At 31.6% G+C, this 14102-nt stretch overlaps 1 protein-coding gene across 3 annotated transcripts in view; it reads right to left on the reverse strand.

The window, feature by feature from the left end:
• Window positions 1-14102, reverse strand: part of tanc2b (tetratricopeptide repeat, ankyrin repeat and coiled-coil containing 2b) — a 335698-nt gene that overhangs the window by 63223 nt on the left and 258373 nt on the right. For all 3 annotated transcript variants that reach the window (XM_061931928.1, XM_061931930.1, XM_061931929.1), the window contains 2 exons: window positions 9704-9835; window positions 3054-3092 (listed from right to left, as the gene is read on the reverse strand). In XM_061931928.1, the coding sequence (XP_061787912.1) occupies window positions 3054-3092; window positions 9704-9835 (171 nt within the window). The remainder of the gene's footprint in view (window positions 1-3053; window positions 3093-9703; window positions 9836-14102) is intronic.

Below are 14102 nucleotides of genomic sequence, written 5' to 3' on the forward strand. Positions count from 1 at the left end.
TGCATAATATGTTATTATAATAAAACATGCATAGTATGTTAATACAATAAACACATGCATATTAGTTTAATATTATAAAACAAACATGCATTTTATATTAACATTATAATAAAAACATGCATAATATGTTAATATTATAAGAGAAACTTGAACTTTATGTTAGTAGTATTTTATGATAAAACATGCATATTATGTTAATATAATAAACACGTATATATTAGTTTAATATTATAAAAGAAACATGCAATTTATATTAACATTATAATAGAAACATGCATATAATGTTAATATTATAGGAGAAACGTGCATATTATGTTATTAGTATGTTTTAATAAAAACATGCATATTATGTTATATTATAATAAAAATATGCACATTATGTTAATAGTATGTTACAATAAAAAACCTGATTATGTTAATATTATAATAAAACATGCATGTTATGTTAATAGTATGTTTTAATAAAGACATGCATATTATCCAAATATTTTAATAAAACATGCATGTTATTTTAATAGTTTGTTACAGTAAAACATGCATACTATGCTAATATTATAATAAAACATGCATAGTATGTTAATACAATAAACACATGCATATTAGTTTAATATTATAAAAGAAACATGCATTTTATATTAACATTATAATAAAAACATGCATAATGTGTTAATATTATAAGAGAAACTTGAACGTTATGTTAGTAGTATGTTATGATAAAACATGCATATTATGTTAATATAATAAACACGTATATATTAGTTTAATATTGTAAAAGAAACATGCAATTTATATTAACATTATAATAGAAACATGCATATTATGTTAATATTATAATAGAAACATGCATATTATGTTAATAGTATGTTTTAATAACAACATGCATATTATGCTACATTATAATAGAAACATGCACATTACGTTAATAGTATGTAACAGTAAAAATCTGAGTATGTTAATATTATAATAAAACATGCATGTTACGTTAATAGTAGGTTTTAATAAATACATGCATATTATCCTAATATTATAATAATACATGCATAATATGTTAATAGTATGTTTTAATAAATACATGCATATTATCCTAATATTTTAATAAAACATACATGTTACGTTAATAGCATGTTTTAATAAATACATGCATATTATCCTAATATTATAATAAAACATGCATGTTATGTTAATAGTATGTTTTAATAAAGACATGCATATTATCCTAATATTTTTTATAAAACATGCACGTTATTTTAAGTTTGTTACAGTAAAACATGCATACTATGCTAATATTATAATAAAACATGCATAGTATGTTAATACAATAAATACATGCATATTAGTTTAATATTATAAAAGAAACATGCATTTTATATTAACATTATAATAAAAACATGCATAATACGTTAATATTATAAGAGAAACTTGAACGTTATGTTAATAGTATGTTTTAATTAAAACATGCATATTATGTTATATTATAATAGAAACATGCATATTATGTTAATGGTATGTAACAGTAAAAACCTGATTATGTTAATATTATAATAAAACATGAATGTTACGTTAATAGTATGTTTTAATAAATACATGCATATTATCCTAATATTATAATAAAACATGCATAGTATGTTAATAGTATGTTTTAATAAAGACATGCATATTATCCTAATATAATAAAACATGCATGTTACGTTAATAGTATGTTTTAATAAATACATGCATATTATCCTAATATTATAATAAAACATGCATAGTATGATAATAGTATGTTTTAATAAATACATGCATATTATCCTAATATTATAATAAAACATGCATGTTACGTTAATAGTATGTTTTAATAAATACATGCATATTATCCTAATATTATAATAAAACATGCATAGTATGTTAACAGTATGTTTTAATATAGACATGCATATTATCCTAATATTGTAATAAAACATGCATGTTATGTTAATAGTAGGTTTTAATAAATACATGCATATTATCCTAATATTATAATAAAACATGCATAGTATGTTAATAGTATGTTTTAATAAAGACATGCATATTATCCTAATATTATAATAAAACATGCATGTTACGTTAATAGTATGTTTTAATGAATACATGCATATTATCCTAATATTATAATAAAACATGCATAGTATGATAATAGTATGTTTTAATAAATACATGCATATTATCCTAATATTTTAATAAAACATGCATGTTATGTTAATAGTAGGTTTTAATAAATACATGCATATTATCCTAATATTATAATAAAACATGCATAGTATGTTAAGAGTATGTTTTAATAATGACATGCATATTATCCTAATATTTTAATAAAACATGCATGTTATGTTAATAGCAGGTTTTAATAAATACATGCATATTATCCTAATATTATAATAAAACATGCATGTTACGTTAATAGTATGTTTTAATAAATACATGCATATCATCCTAATATTATAATAAAACATGCATAGTATGTTAATAGTATGTTTTAATAAATACATGCATATCATCCTAATATTATAATAAAACATGCATAGTATGTTGATAGTATGTTTTAATAAAGACATGCATATAATCCTAATATTTTAATAAAACATGCATGTTATTTTGGTAGTTTGTTACAGTAAAACATGCATACTATGCTAATATTATAATAAAACATGCATAGTATGTTAATATTATAACAAAACATGCATAGCATGTTAATACCATAACAGAAAGATCCATGTTATGTGAATAGTATATCATAATAGAAATATGCATATATTATAGATAAATGATGAACAATATATTATATAATTAGACCAATATATTCATCATAGTAGCGAGGATAATGACAAGGAAGCTGGATGGTAAATGTATGAATAAGTTAATAAGTAAATAAGTTAATCTAACGAATTGTTTTCATGTTTTATTTGCTTTCTTTGTCTCTACTCAACTGTATTGTTATTTGTTGTTATCGTTATGTCCAAAATAACTACTACTGCTAATGGCCGTCATCTCATCCTGAAAGAAGCGTGGAGGTGAGAAGAGGATGGCGAACTCACGTGACTGAGACTGCCAGGCGTGGGAGTTGTTGGCGGAGGCTGAAGGGGAGAAAACACAGGACAAGCGCGGGTTAAAGGGCACGCGGGCAGGACCACGTCAAAACAACGGCAAGCCAAACAAAAACATTTGGGGGTGGAGCCTCCATTGGTTGCTCGGCGTGTAAGAACCCAGCTGTGATTGGACGCAGCCTGCAGGTGGGGGGTGTGACCATACGTGTTGGGTAAGGAACGCCCCGTGTGGTCTACATACCAGTATTAATAATAATAGATTTTATTTGTAAAAAACATTTTATATTGAGTAAACAATCTCAAAGTGCTACAATGTATTAAATATATATATATATATATATATATATATATATATATATATATATATATATATATATATATATATATATATATATATATATATATATATATATATATAAATAAAAAATAAATACATTTATTAATTAATTAATAAATAAATAAAAAGTTAATAGAGAAATAAATAAAAATAAAAACTAGAACAGCCAAATAGCTATAACTAGTATGCATATATCTAAAAAAAAGGCTCTTTTAAAAAAAAGGGCTTTTAAGCCTATTTTAAAAGCATCCACAGTCTGTGGTACCCTCAGGTGGTCAGGGAGAGCGGCAGAAATAATAATACATTTTATTTGTAAAAAGCATTTTATATTGAGTAAACAATCTCAAAGTGCTACAATGTATTAAAAAATATATATAAATAAATAAATAAATACATTAAAAAAAAAAAAAAAAAGTTAATAAAGAAATAAATAAAAATAAAAACTAGAACAGCCAAATAGCTATAACTAGTATGCATATATCTAAAAAAAAAGAAAGGCTTTTTTTAAAAAAAAAAAAAGGGCTTTTAAGCCTATTTTAAAAGCATCCACAGTCTGTGGTACCCTCAGGTGGTCAGGGAGAGCGTTCCACAGACTGGGAGCGGCGGAGCAGAAAGTCCGGTCTCCCATCCTCCGCTCAACAGACGCTGATCTGAGGCGGCAGGAAGCGCCCTGGAACACACTCTGCCCGAAGAGGCTTAAACACAACTGGCATTCAACATTTGTCTTTCTTCTTAGTGAAGCACACACACATGCAGCTGACACATGTGTGTGTGTGTGTGTGTGTGTGTGTGTGTGTGTGTGTGTGTGTGTGTGTGTGTGTGTGTGTGTGTGTGTGTGTGTGTTTGAATGAGGGTGGTCCCCAAAAAGGAGGGATTTTTCAAATTGACTGTATGTTGCTTTAAAAAGTGCTCCGCCTCTGGCCAACATATGAAATAACAAGTGTGTGTAAGACATTGAAATGTGCCCCCTTTGGCCAAAATTAATTAAAAAAAAAAAAAAAATTAAATAAATATGTATATAGAGACATACTGTAATAACTTGAAGTAAATAATGAAGATTAAAAACCAATTACAAAAATTAATAATAAAATAAAATAAAATAACTAAAAGCAGTCTTTTTCTCAAAATGTGTCGACTTTTTTTTTTTTTTTTTATAAAATTGAGAACAATTTCCAATTTCTAATTTTCTTTGTGTTTCTGTAATATTGCAATATTTTCTCGTAAAATTATTACTTTTTTATGTGAAATTATTATTTTTTAACGCAAAATGGTGACATTTGTCGTACAAAATTCTGAGTTTTATCAAAATATTGCCAATTTTTGTGGTGTTCTTGTAAAATAGTGACATTTTTGGAGTAAAATTATGACTTTCGTCATAATTTTGCCTGGAAAAATATTGATTATTATTATAATATTGCCCAAATTTGAAAGTTTTCTTATAAAATTGTGACTTTTGTCGAGCATAATTGTGACTCTTTTCATAAAATTGTCAAAATGTTAAGCTTTTCTTGTAAAATTGTGACTGTTATTGAGTAAAATTCCAACTTTTATCATAATATTGCACAAATGTTCAGTTTTTCTTGTCAAATTTTGACTTGCGTTGAGTAAAATGAGGACTTTTATTATAATACTGCTAAAAGTTCTTCTTGTGAAATTGTGACCTTTTTCTTGTGAAATTCCAACTCATTTTTCACAACAAGTTCCGTAGCTTTGTCCTCGGAGGTTAATCTACTCGGTTACTGACAATTGTGCCAAGGAGAAGCCAGAGCTTGAAAACACAATGTAGATTATTTGGCGCAGTTGGACGCAAACCCCAAAATATGACTTGATGAAGTCCCGGATTGATTAAAAGGTGATTTTATTGCATGGACGCACAAAGAGTTGCTGGCAGAGACGTCTGCTGTGCATTAATGTTGCTCGCTAAAAGGTGCTCTAATGTTGTTGTTGATCGTCTCTCGAGTGCCGCAGCCTCGCTTCCAGGAATCCTCATAGCGGCCGCAGCCTAGAAGAAACTCCCACTTAAATATTCACTCGCTAAACCCCCCCCCTTCCCCCCGCCCCGCCCGCAAATTGACTCGTTTTCTGATGTAACGGCGCCCATTTGTGTGAAAGCCGGGCGCTGATGCAACGTGGCCAAAGCCGAGTGCAGTCAGAGAAGACAGAGTGCAGTGGCGGGAAGGAAGCGCACCCTCAGAGAGGCACAAATCACGGGAAAACGTGGCGGGCCGTGTTGTGAAACGAGGGAGACTCTAAAGCCCCGCCCCCTTGGGCGACATGGAGCAGGGTATCACTTCCACGGCAACCTCAGTGGCCTTTTAATTATTCACCAGGTGAGGATGACTCACGGCGGCGAGCAGGAGGAGGGAAGGGGCTGCGCTAAGCGGTAGAAAATGTATAAATGGATTGAAGTTAAAAAAAAATAGAAATGTATGACTTTATTTGAACACTTTTATGAGTGAGGCCCTTTTGGATCCCTAAGATTTTTTGTGTTTTTGTTTTTTTTAAATTGCAGTTGGGTGTTCCAACAGGAGACAATTAGACTTAGACTTCCTTTTTATTGTCATTCAAATCTGAACTTTACAGTACAGATAAGAACGGAATTTCGTTGCATTAGTGGCAGGGGACTTTAATCAAGCTAACATGAAAAGTGTGTTCCCCCATTTCCATCAATATGTGAATTTTGCAACCAGGAGTGGAAGCACCCTGGACATGGTGTACAGCAATATTAAGCACGCATTTAAAGCTGCACGCTGGACATGGTGTACAGCAATATTAAGCACGCGTTAAAAGCTGCACGCTGGACATGGTGTACAGCAATATTAAGCACGCATTAAAAGCTGCACGCTGGACATGGTGTACAGCAATATTAAGCACGCATTAAAAGCTGCACGCTGGACATGGTGTACAGCAATATTAAGCACGCATTAAAAGCTGAACGCTGGACATGGTGTACAGCAATATTAAGCACGCATTTAAAGCTGCACCCCGCCCCCACCTCGGCTCCTCAGACCATCTATCTGTGATTCTAATTCCTGCATACAAGCCCCTGCTGATCAGAAAGCAAGCTACAGTCAAGCAGGTGACCACAATGACCCCAAACACACCTCAAAAGTGGTAAAGGAATGGCTAAATCAGGCTAGAATGAAGGTTTTAGAATGGCCTTCCCAAAGTCTTGACTTAAAGGTGTGGACAATGCTGAGGAAACAAGTCCATGTCAGAAAAGCAACACATTTAGCTGAACTGCACCAATTTTGTCAAGAGTACATACATTTTACAAGTGTATGTACACTTTTGACCACAACTGTAGCGCTGCACTAATCGTTAGTTGGCAACTAAAGTGCTAATCGCTAGCTGGCAACTAGCACACTAGCTGGTATTCAGAATACCTCCCGCCTGCCTCAGCAGACGCTGATCTGAGGCGGCAGGAAGCGCCCTGGAACACACTCTGCCCTAAGAGGCTTAAACACAACTGGCATTCAACATTTGTCTTTCTTTTTAGTGAAGCACACACACGTGCAGCTGACACGTGTGTGTGTGTGTGTGTGTGTGTGTGTGTGTGTGTGTGTGTGTGTGTGTGTGTGTGTGTGTGTGTGTGTGTGTGTGTGTGTGTGTGTGTGTGTGTGTGTTAAATGAGGGTGGTCCCCGAAAAAAGGAGGGATTTTTCAAATTGACTGTGTGTCGCTTTAAAAAGAACTCCGCCTCTGGCCAACATATGAAATAACAAGTGTGTGTAAGACATTGAAATGTGCCCCCTCTGGCCAAAATTAATTTAAAAAAAAATAATTAAATAAATATGTATATAGAGACATACTGTAATAACTTGAAGTAAATAATGAAGATTAAAAACCAATTACAAAAAAATAATAATAAAATAAAATAAAATAACTAAAAGCAGTCTTTTTCTCAAAATGTGTCGACTTTTTTTTTTTTTTTTATAAAATTGGGAACAATTTCTTATTTCTAATATTCTTTCTGTTTCTGTAATATTGCAATATTTTCTCGTAAAATTATTACTTTTTTATGTGAAATTATTATTTTTTAACGCAAAATGGTGACATTTGTCGTACAAAATTCTGACTTTTATCAAAATATTGCCAATTTTTGTGGTGTTCTTGTAAAATACTGACATTTCTGGAGTAAAATTATGACTTTCGTCATAATTTTGCCTGGTAAAATATTGATTATTATTATAATATTGCCCAAATTTCAAAGTTTTCTTATAAAATTGTGACTTTTGTCGAGCATTATTATGACTCTTTTCATAAAATTGTCAAAATGTTAAGCTTTTCTTGTAAAATTGTGACTGTTATTGAGTAAAATTCCAAGTTTTATCATAATATTGCACAAATGTTCAGTTTTTCTTGTAAAATGTTGACTTGCGTTGAGTAAAATGAGGACTTTTATTATAATACTGCCAAAATTCCAAGTTTTTCTTGTGAAATTGTGACCTTTTTCTTGTGAAATTCCAACTCATTTTTCACAACAAGCTTACTTTTATATTTGCATAGTATGTATATATTATTAATGTTGTAAATACACTTCTTTATATATCTAGAAAGGCTGGTCCTAAAGAGGTACGTGCATGTGTCTGTGGCCAAAATTAATTACAAAAAAATTAAATAAATATGTATATAGGGACATACTGTAATAACTTGAAGTAAATAATGAAGATTAAAAACCAATTACACACAAAAAAACAAAAATACTAAAAGCAGTCTTTTTCTCACAATGTGTCGACTTTTTTCTTATAAAATTGGGAGCAATTTCCAATTTCTAATATTCTTTCTGTTTCTGTGGTATTGCAATATTTTCTCGTAAAATTATTACTTTTTTATAAAAAAAAAATATTATTTTTTTAACGCAAAATGGTGACATATTTTTCATAAAGAATTTTGACTTTTATCACAATATTGCCAATTTTTGTGTTGTTCTTGTAAAATAGTGACATTTTTTGAGTAAAATGATGACTTTTGTCATACTTTGGCCAAGAGAAATTCTAATTATTATTATAATATTGCCAACATTTTAAAGTTTTCTTATAAAATTGTGACTTTTCTCGAGTAAAATTGCGACTCTTCTCATAAAATTGCCAAAATGTTAAGCTTTTCTTGTAAAACTGCGACTGTTATTGAGTAAAATTCCAACTTTTATCATAATATTGCACAAATGTTCAGTTTTTCTTGTAAAATATTGACTTGCGTTGAGTAAAATGAGGACTTTTATTATAATACTGCCAAAATTCCAAGTTTTTCTTGTGAAATTGTGACCTTTTTCTTGTGAAATTCCAACTCATTTTTCACAACAAGCTTACTTTTATATGTGCATAGTATGTATATATTATTAATGTTGTAAATACACTTCTTTATATATCTAGAAAGGCTGGTCCTAAAGAGGTACGTGCATGTGTCTGTGGCCAAAATTAATTACAAAAAAATTAAATAAATATGTATATAGGGACATACTGTAATAACTTGAAGTAAATAATGAAGATTAAAAACCAATTACACACAAAAAAAACAAATTACTAAAAGCAGTCTTTTTCTCACAATGTGTCGACTTTTTTCTTATAAAATTGGGAGCAATTTCCAATTTCTAATTTTCTTTCTGTTTCTGTGATATTGCAATATTTTCTCGTAAAATTATTACTTTTTTAATATAAAATTATTATTTTTTAACGCAAAATGGTGACATATTTTTCATACAGAATTTGGACTTTTATCACAATATTGCCAATTTTTGTGTTGTTCTTGTAAAATAGTGACATTTTTTGAGTAAAATGATGACTTTTGTCATACTTTGGCCAAGACAAATTCTAATTATTATTATAATATTGCCAACATTTTAAAGTTTTCTTATAAAATTGTGACTTTTCTCGAGTAAAATTGCGACTCTTCTCATAAAATTGCCAAAATGTTAAGCTTTTCTTGTAAAATTGTGACTGTTATTGAGTAAAATTCCAAGTTTTATCATAATATTGCACAAATGTTCAGTTTTTCTTGTAAAATGTTGACTTGCGTTGAGTAAAATGAGGACTTTTATTAAAATACTGCCAAAGTTCTAGGTTTTTCTTGTGAAATTGTGACATTTTTCTTGTGAAATTCCAACTCATTTTTCACAATAAGCTTATTTTTATATTTGCATAGTATGTATATATTATTAATGTTGTAAATACACTTCTTTATATATCTAGAAAGGCTGGTCCTAAAGAGGGAGGCATTTTTCTCAGGTCTCAAGAAGGTAACAAATACAAGAATGTGTGTGTGTGTGTGTGTGTGTGTGTGTGTGTGTGTGTGCGCGTACACACCTCTCAGGTCCTGCCCCGAGCGGCCCGGCCCACAGGTGGTGCTCTGTCTGGGCATGCGCAGGGAGGTGCGCAAGGGGGTGTGTCTCTGCTCGTCCAGGTAGGCCAGGTCCTCCAGGTGAGCCGAGCTGGTGGCTGAGAGAGAGGAAGAGACATCATCAGCACGTACGAGCATTGGGGGGGGCGGAGCTTCCACAACACGGGGGTCCAAAGTGCGGCCCGGGGCCGTTCAAGCTCATTTTGTATTTTTGTATGGTTAAGTAAGACGCAACTATAACTATTTGGTAATTGTTTTTGTCGACTCCTAGTGACCATAATCATTTGTGAAGTTGAACGATGCGGACACGTTTGTTACTGTATTCTGTCTAATACGCTTCAGCCTTGGAGACTTTGTATGGTTAAGTAAGATGTAACTGTAACTATTTGGTAATTGTTTTTGTCCACCCTTAGTGGCAACGATAATTTGTGAAGTTTAACGATGCGGACACGTTTGTTACTGGATACTGTCTGGTTAAGTAAGATGCAACTATAACTACTGTATTTGGTAGCCATACATAATAATCATTGACTAATATTGCAGTGTAAAACAATTACCAAATAGTTACAGTTGCATCTTACTTAACCATACAAAGTCTCCAAAGCTCAAGCGTATGAGACAGTATCCAGTAACAAACGTGTCCGCATCGTTCAACTTCACAAATGATTGTGACCACTAGGGGTGGACAAAAACAATTACCAAATAATTATAGTTGCATCTTAACCATACAAAGTCTCCAAGGCTGAAGCATATTAGAAAGTATCCAGTAACAAATGTGTCTGCATCGTTCAACTTCACAAATGATTGTGGCCACTAGGGGTGGACAAAAACAATGACCAAATAGTTAAAGTTGCATCTTACTTATTCATACAAAGTCTTCAAGGCTGAAGCGTATTAGCAACTATTGAGTAACAAACGTGTCCGCATTGTTCAACTTCACAAATGATTGTGGCCACGAGGGGTCACATGACCAAATCTGACATTGTTGTATGGTATTTGGTGTGTTTTGAAAAGATGCTGATGTCATCATTCGGAAATAGTCCACTGGAGTGAAAGTCTGAATAACAATATTCTAGTGCACCTAAAGCTCAACGGTGGAAAAAACTACAGTCCCTGAACGCAGCAGAGAGGTTTTACTGCTAAAAGGTTGAGGCTCACTAATCAGGTGTTTTTCTGAGAGACCACGGAACCACTCTGGACCCTGGACCAAGACCAGGACCTTGTCCTGCCTTTGGACTTTCAATGTGACCACTCATCTTGTCTGTCTGCACATCTTGTCTGTCTGCACATCTTGTCTATCTGCACATCTAGTCTGTCTGCTCATCTTGTCTGTCTGCACATCTTGTCTATCTACACATCTTGTCTGTCTGCACATCTTGTCTGTCTGCACATTTTGTCTATCTGTACATCTTGTCTGTCTGCACATCTTGTCTGTCTGCACATTGTGTCTATCTGCACATCTTGTCTGTCTGCACATCTTGTCTGTCTGCACTGCACATCTTGTCTGTCTGCACATCTTGTCTGTCTGCACATCTTGTCTATCTGCACATCTTGTCTGTCTGCACATCTTGTCTATCTGCACATCTTGTCTGTCTGCACATCTTGTCTGTCTGCACATCTTGTCTATCTGCACATCTTGTCTGTCTGCACATCTTGTCTGTCTGCACATCTTGTCTATCTGCACATCTTGTCTGTCTGCACATCTTGTCTGTCTGCACATTTTGTCTATCTGCACATCTTGTCTGTCTGCACATCTTGTCTGTCTGCACATCTTGTCTATCTGCACATCTTGTCTGTCTGCACATCTTGTCTATCTGCACATCTTGTCTGTCTGCACATCTTGTCTGTCTGCACATCTTGTCTATCTGCACATCTTGTCTATCTGCACATCTTGTCTGTCTGCACATCTTGTCTATCTGCACATCTTGTCTATCTGCACATCTTATCTGTCTGCACATCTTGTCTGTCTGCACATCTTGTCTGTCTGCACATCTTGTCTATCTGCACATCTTGTCTGTCTGCACATCTTGTCTGTCTGCACATCTTGTCTATCTGCACATCTTGTCTATCTGCACATCTTGTCTGTCTGCACATCTTCTCTATCTACACATCTTGTCTATCTGCACATCTTGTCTGTCAGCAAATCTTGTCTATCTGCACATCTTGTCTATCTGCACATCTTGTCTATCTACACATCTTGTCTGTCTGCACATCTTGTCTATCTGCACATCTTGTCTGTTTACACATCTTGTCTGTCTGCTCATCTTGTCTGTCTGCACATCTTGTCTGTCTGCACATCTTGTCTATCTGCACATCTTGTCTATCTGCACATCTTGTCTATCTGCAATGCAGCAGTCGCCTCGCATCGCCTCAATGTACCAACGTCTGCACGGGGGCCGGGGGAGAAGGTTGGATGGAGTGGGAAGGAAGGAAGGAAGGAAGGAAGGAAGGAAGGAAGGAAAGAAGGAAAGAAGGATGGAAGAAAAGGAGGAAGGGAGGAAATGATGGATGAGTGATGTACGTAAGTAAAAGAAAGAAGAGAAAGAAAACTTTGGGAAAGAAAAAAGGGGAAATTATTTGGACGGTTGGAAGAAAGAAAGGTAGAACATTAAGGAAGGAAGGAAGGAAGGATAAAAAATATTTTTTACTGTTGTTTTTTTACAGTGTAATACTGTAAATGTAAAAAAATGTAAATGTAAAATCTGTTGTTGTTTTTTTTTTACAGTGTAATATATATTTACTGTAAAATAAATTGCTGTTATTTTTACAGTGCGATACTGTGAAAGAAAAATATTTTTTTTTACTATAAAATCTGTTATTTTTGTTTTTACAGTGCAATACTGTATATGGAACATTTTATATGCAAAATCTGTTATTACCGTATAATACTGTAAATGAAAAATGATTTTTTTTCACCTGTAAAATCAGTTTTTTGTTTTTACAGTGTAATACTGTAAATGGAAGACTATTTTTTACTGTAAAATCTGTTGTTTTTTTTTACAGTACAATACTGTAAATGGAAAAAAATGTTAAATGTGAAATCTGTTGTTTATTACTGCATAATACTGTCAATGAAAAATCACTTTTTTACTGTAAAATCTGTGCTTGTTTATACAGTGAAATATTGTAAATGGAAAATTATTTTTTTTACTGTAAATTCACTTTTTCTTTACAGTGCAATACTGTAAATGGAAAAAAAATGTTAAATGTTAAATCTGTTGTTTATTACTGTATAATACTGCCAACGAAAAGTAAATTTTTTTACTGTAAAATATGTGCTTGTTTTTACAGTGAAATACTGTAAATTGAAAAATATTTTTTTTACTGTAAAATAAGTTGTTTTTTACAGTGCAATACTGTAAATGGAAAACATTTTTAAATGTGAAATCTGTTGTTTATTACTGTATAATACTGCCAATGAAAAATACCTTTTTTTACTGTAAAATATGTGCTTGTTTTTACAGTGAAATACTGTAAATTGAAAAATATTTTTTACTGTAAAATAAGGTAGTTTTTTTACATTGCAATACTGTAAATGGAAAACATTTTTAAATGTGAAATCTGTTGTTTATTACTGTATAATACTGTCAATGAAAAATCACTTTTTTTTTTTACTGTAAAATCAGTTTTTTGTTTTTACAGTGTAATAATGTAATTAGCAAACTATTTTTTACTGTAAAATCTGTTTTTTTTACAGTGCAATACTGTAAATGGAAATTTTTTTTAAATGTGAAATATGTTGTTTATTACTGTATAATACTGTCAATGAAAAATACATTTTTTACTGTAAAATCTGTGCTTGTTTTTACAGTGAAATACTGTAAATGGAAAAATATTTTTTACAGTAAAATCTGTTTGTTTTTTTACAGTGCAATACTGTAAATGGAAAAAAAATTAAAATGTGAAATCTGTTGTTTATTACTGTATAATGCTGTCAATGAAAAAACACTTTTTTTTACTGTAAAATCTGTGCTTGTTTATACAGTGAAATATTGTAAATGGACAATTTTTTTTTACTGTAAAATCGCTTTTTTTTTTTTACAGTGCAATACTGTAAATGGAAATTTTTTTAAAATGTGAAATCTGTTGTTTATTACTGCATAATACTGTCAATGAAAAATACTTTTTTTTACTGTAAAATATGTGCTTGTTTTTACAGTGAAATACTGTAAATTGAAAAATATTTTTTACTGTAAAATAAGTTTTTTTTTTACAGTGCAATACTGTAAATGGAAAACATTTTTAAATGTAAAATCTGTTGTTTATTACTGTATAATACTGTCAATGAAAAATACTTTTTTACTGTAAAATATGTGCTTGTTTTTACAGTGAAATACTGTAAATTTAAAAATATTTTTTACTGTA

The sequence above is a fragment of the Nerophis lumbriciformis genome, linkage group LG39 (assembly GCF_033978685.3).
Source record: "Nerophis lumbriciformis linkage group LG39, RoL_Nlum_v2.1, whole genome shotgun sequence".
NCBI lineage: Eukaryota > Metazoa > Chordata > Actinopteri > Syngnathiformes > Syngnathidae > Nerophis > Nerophis lumbriciformis.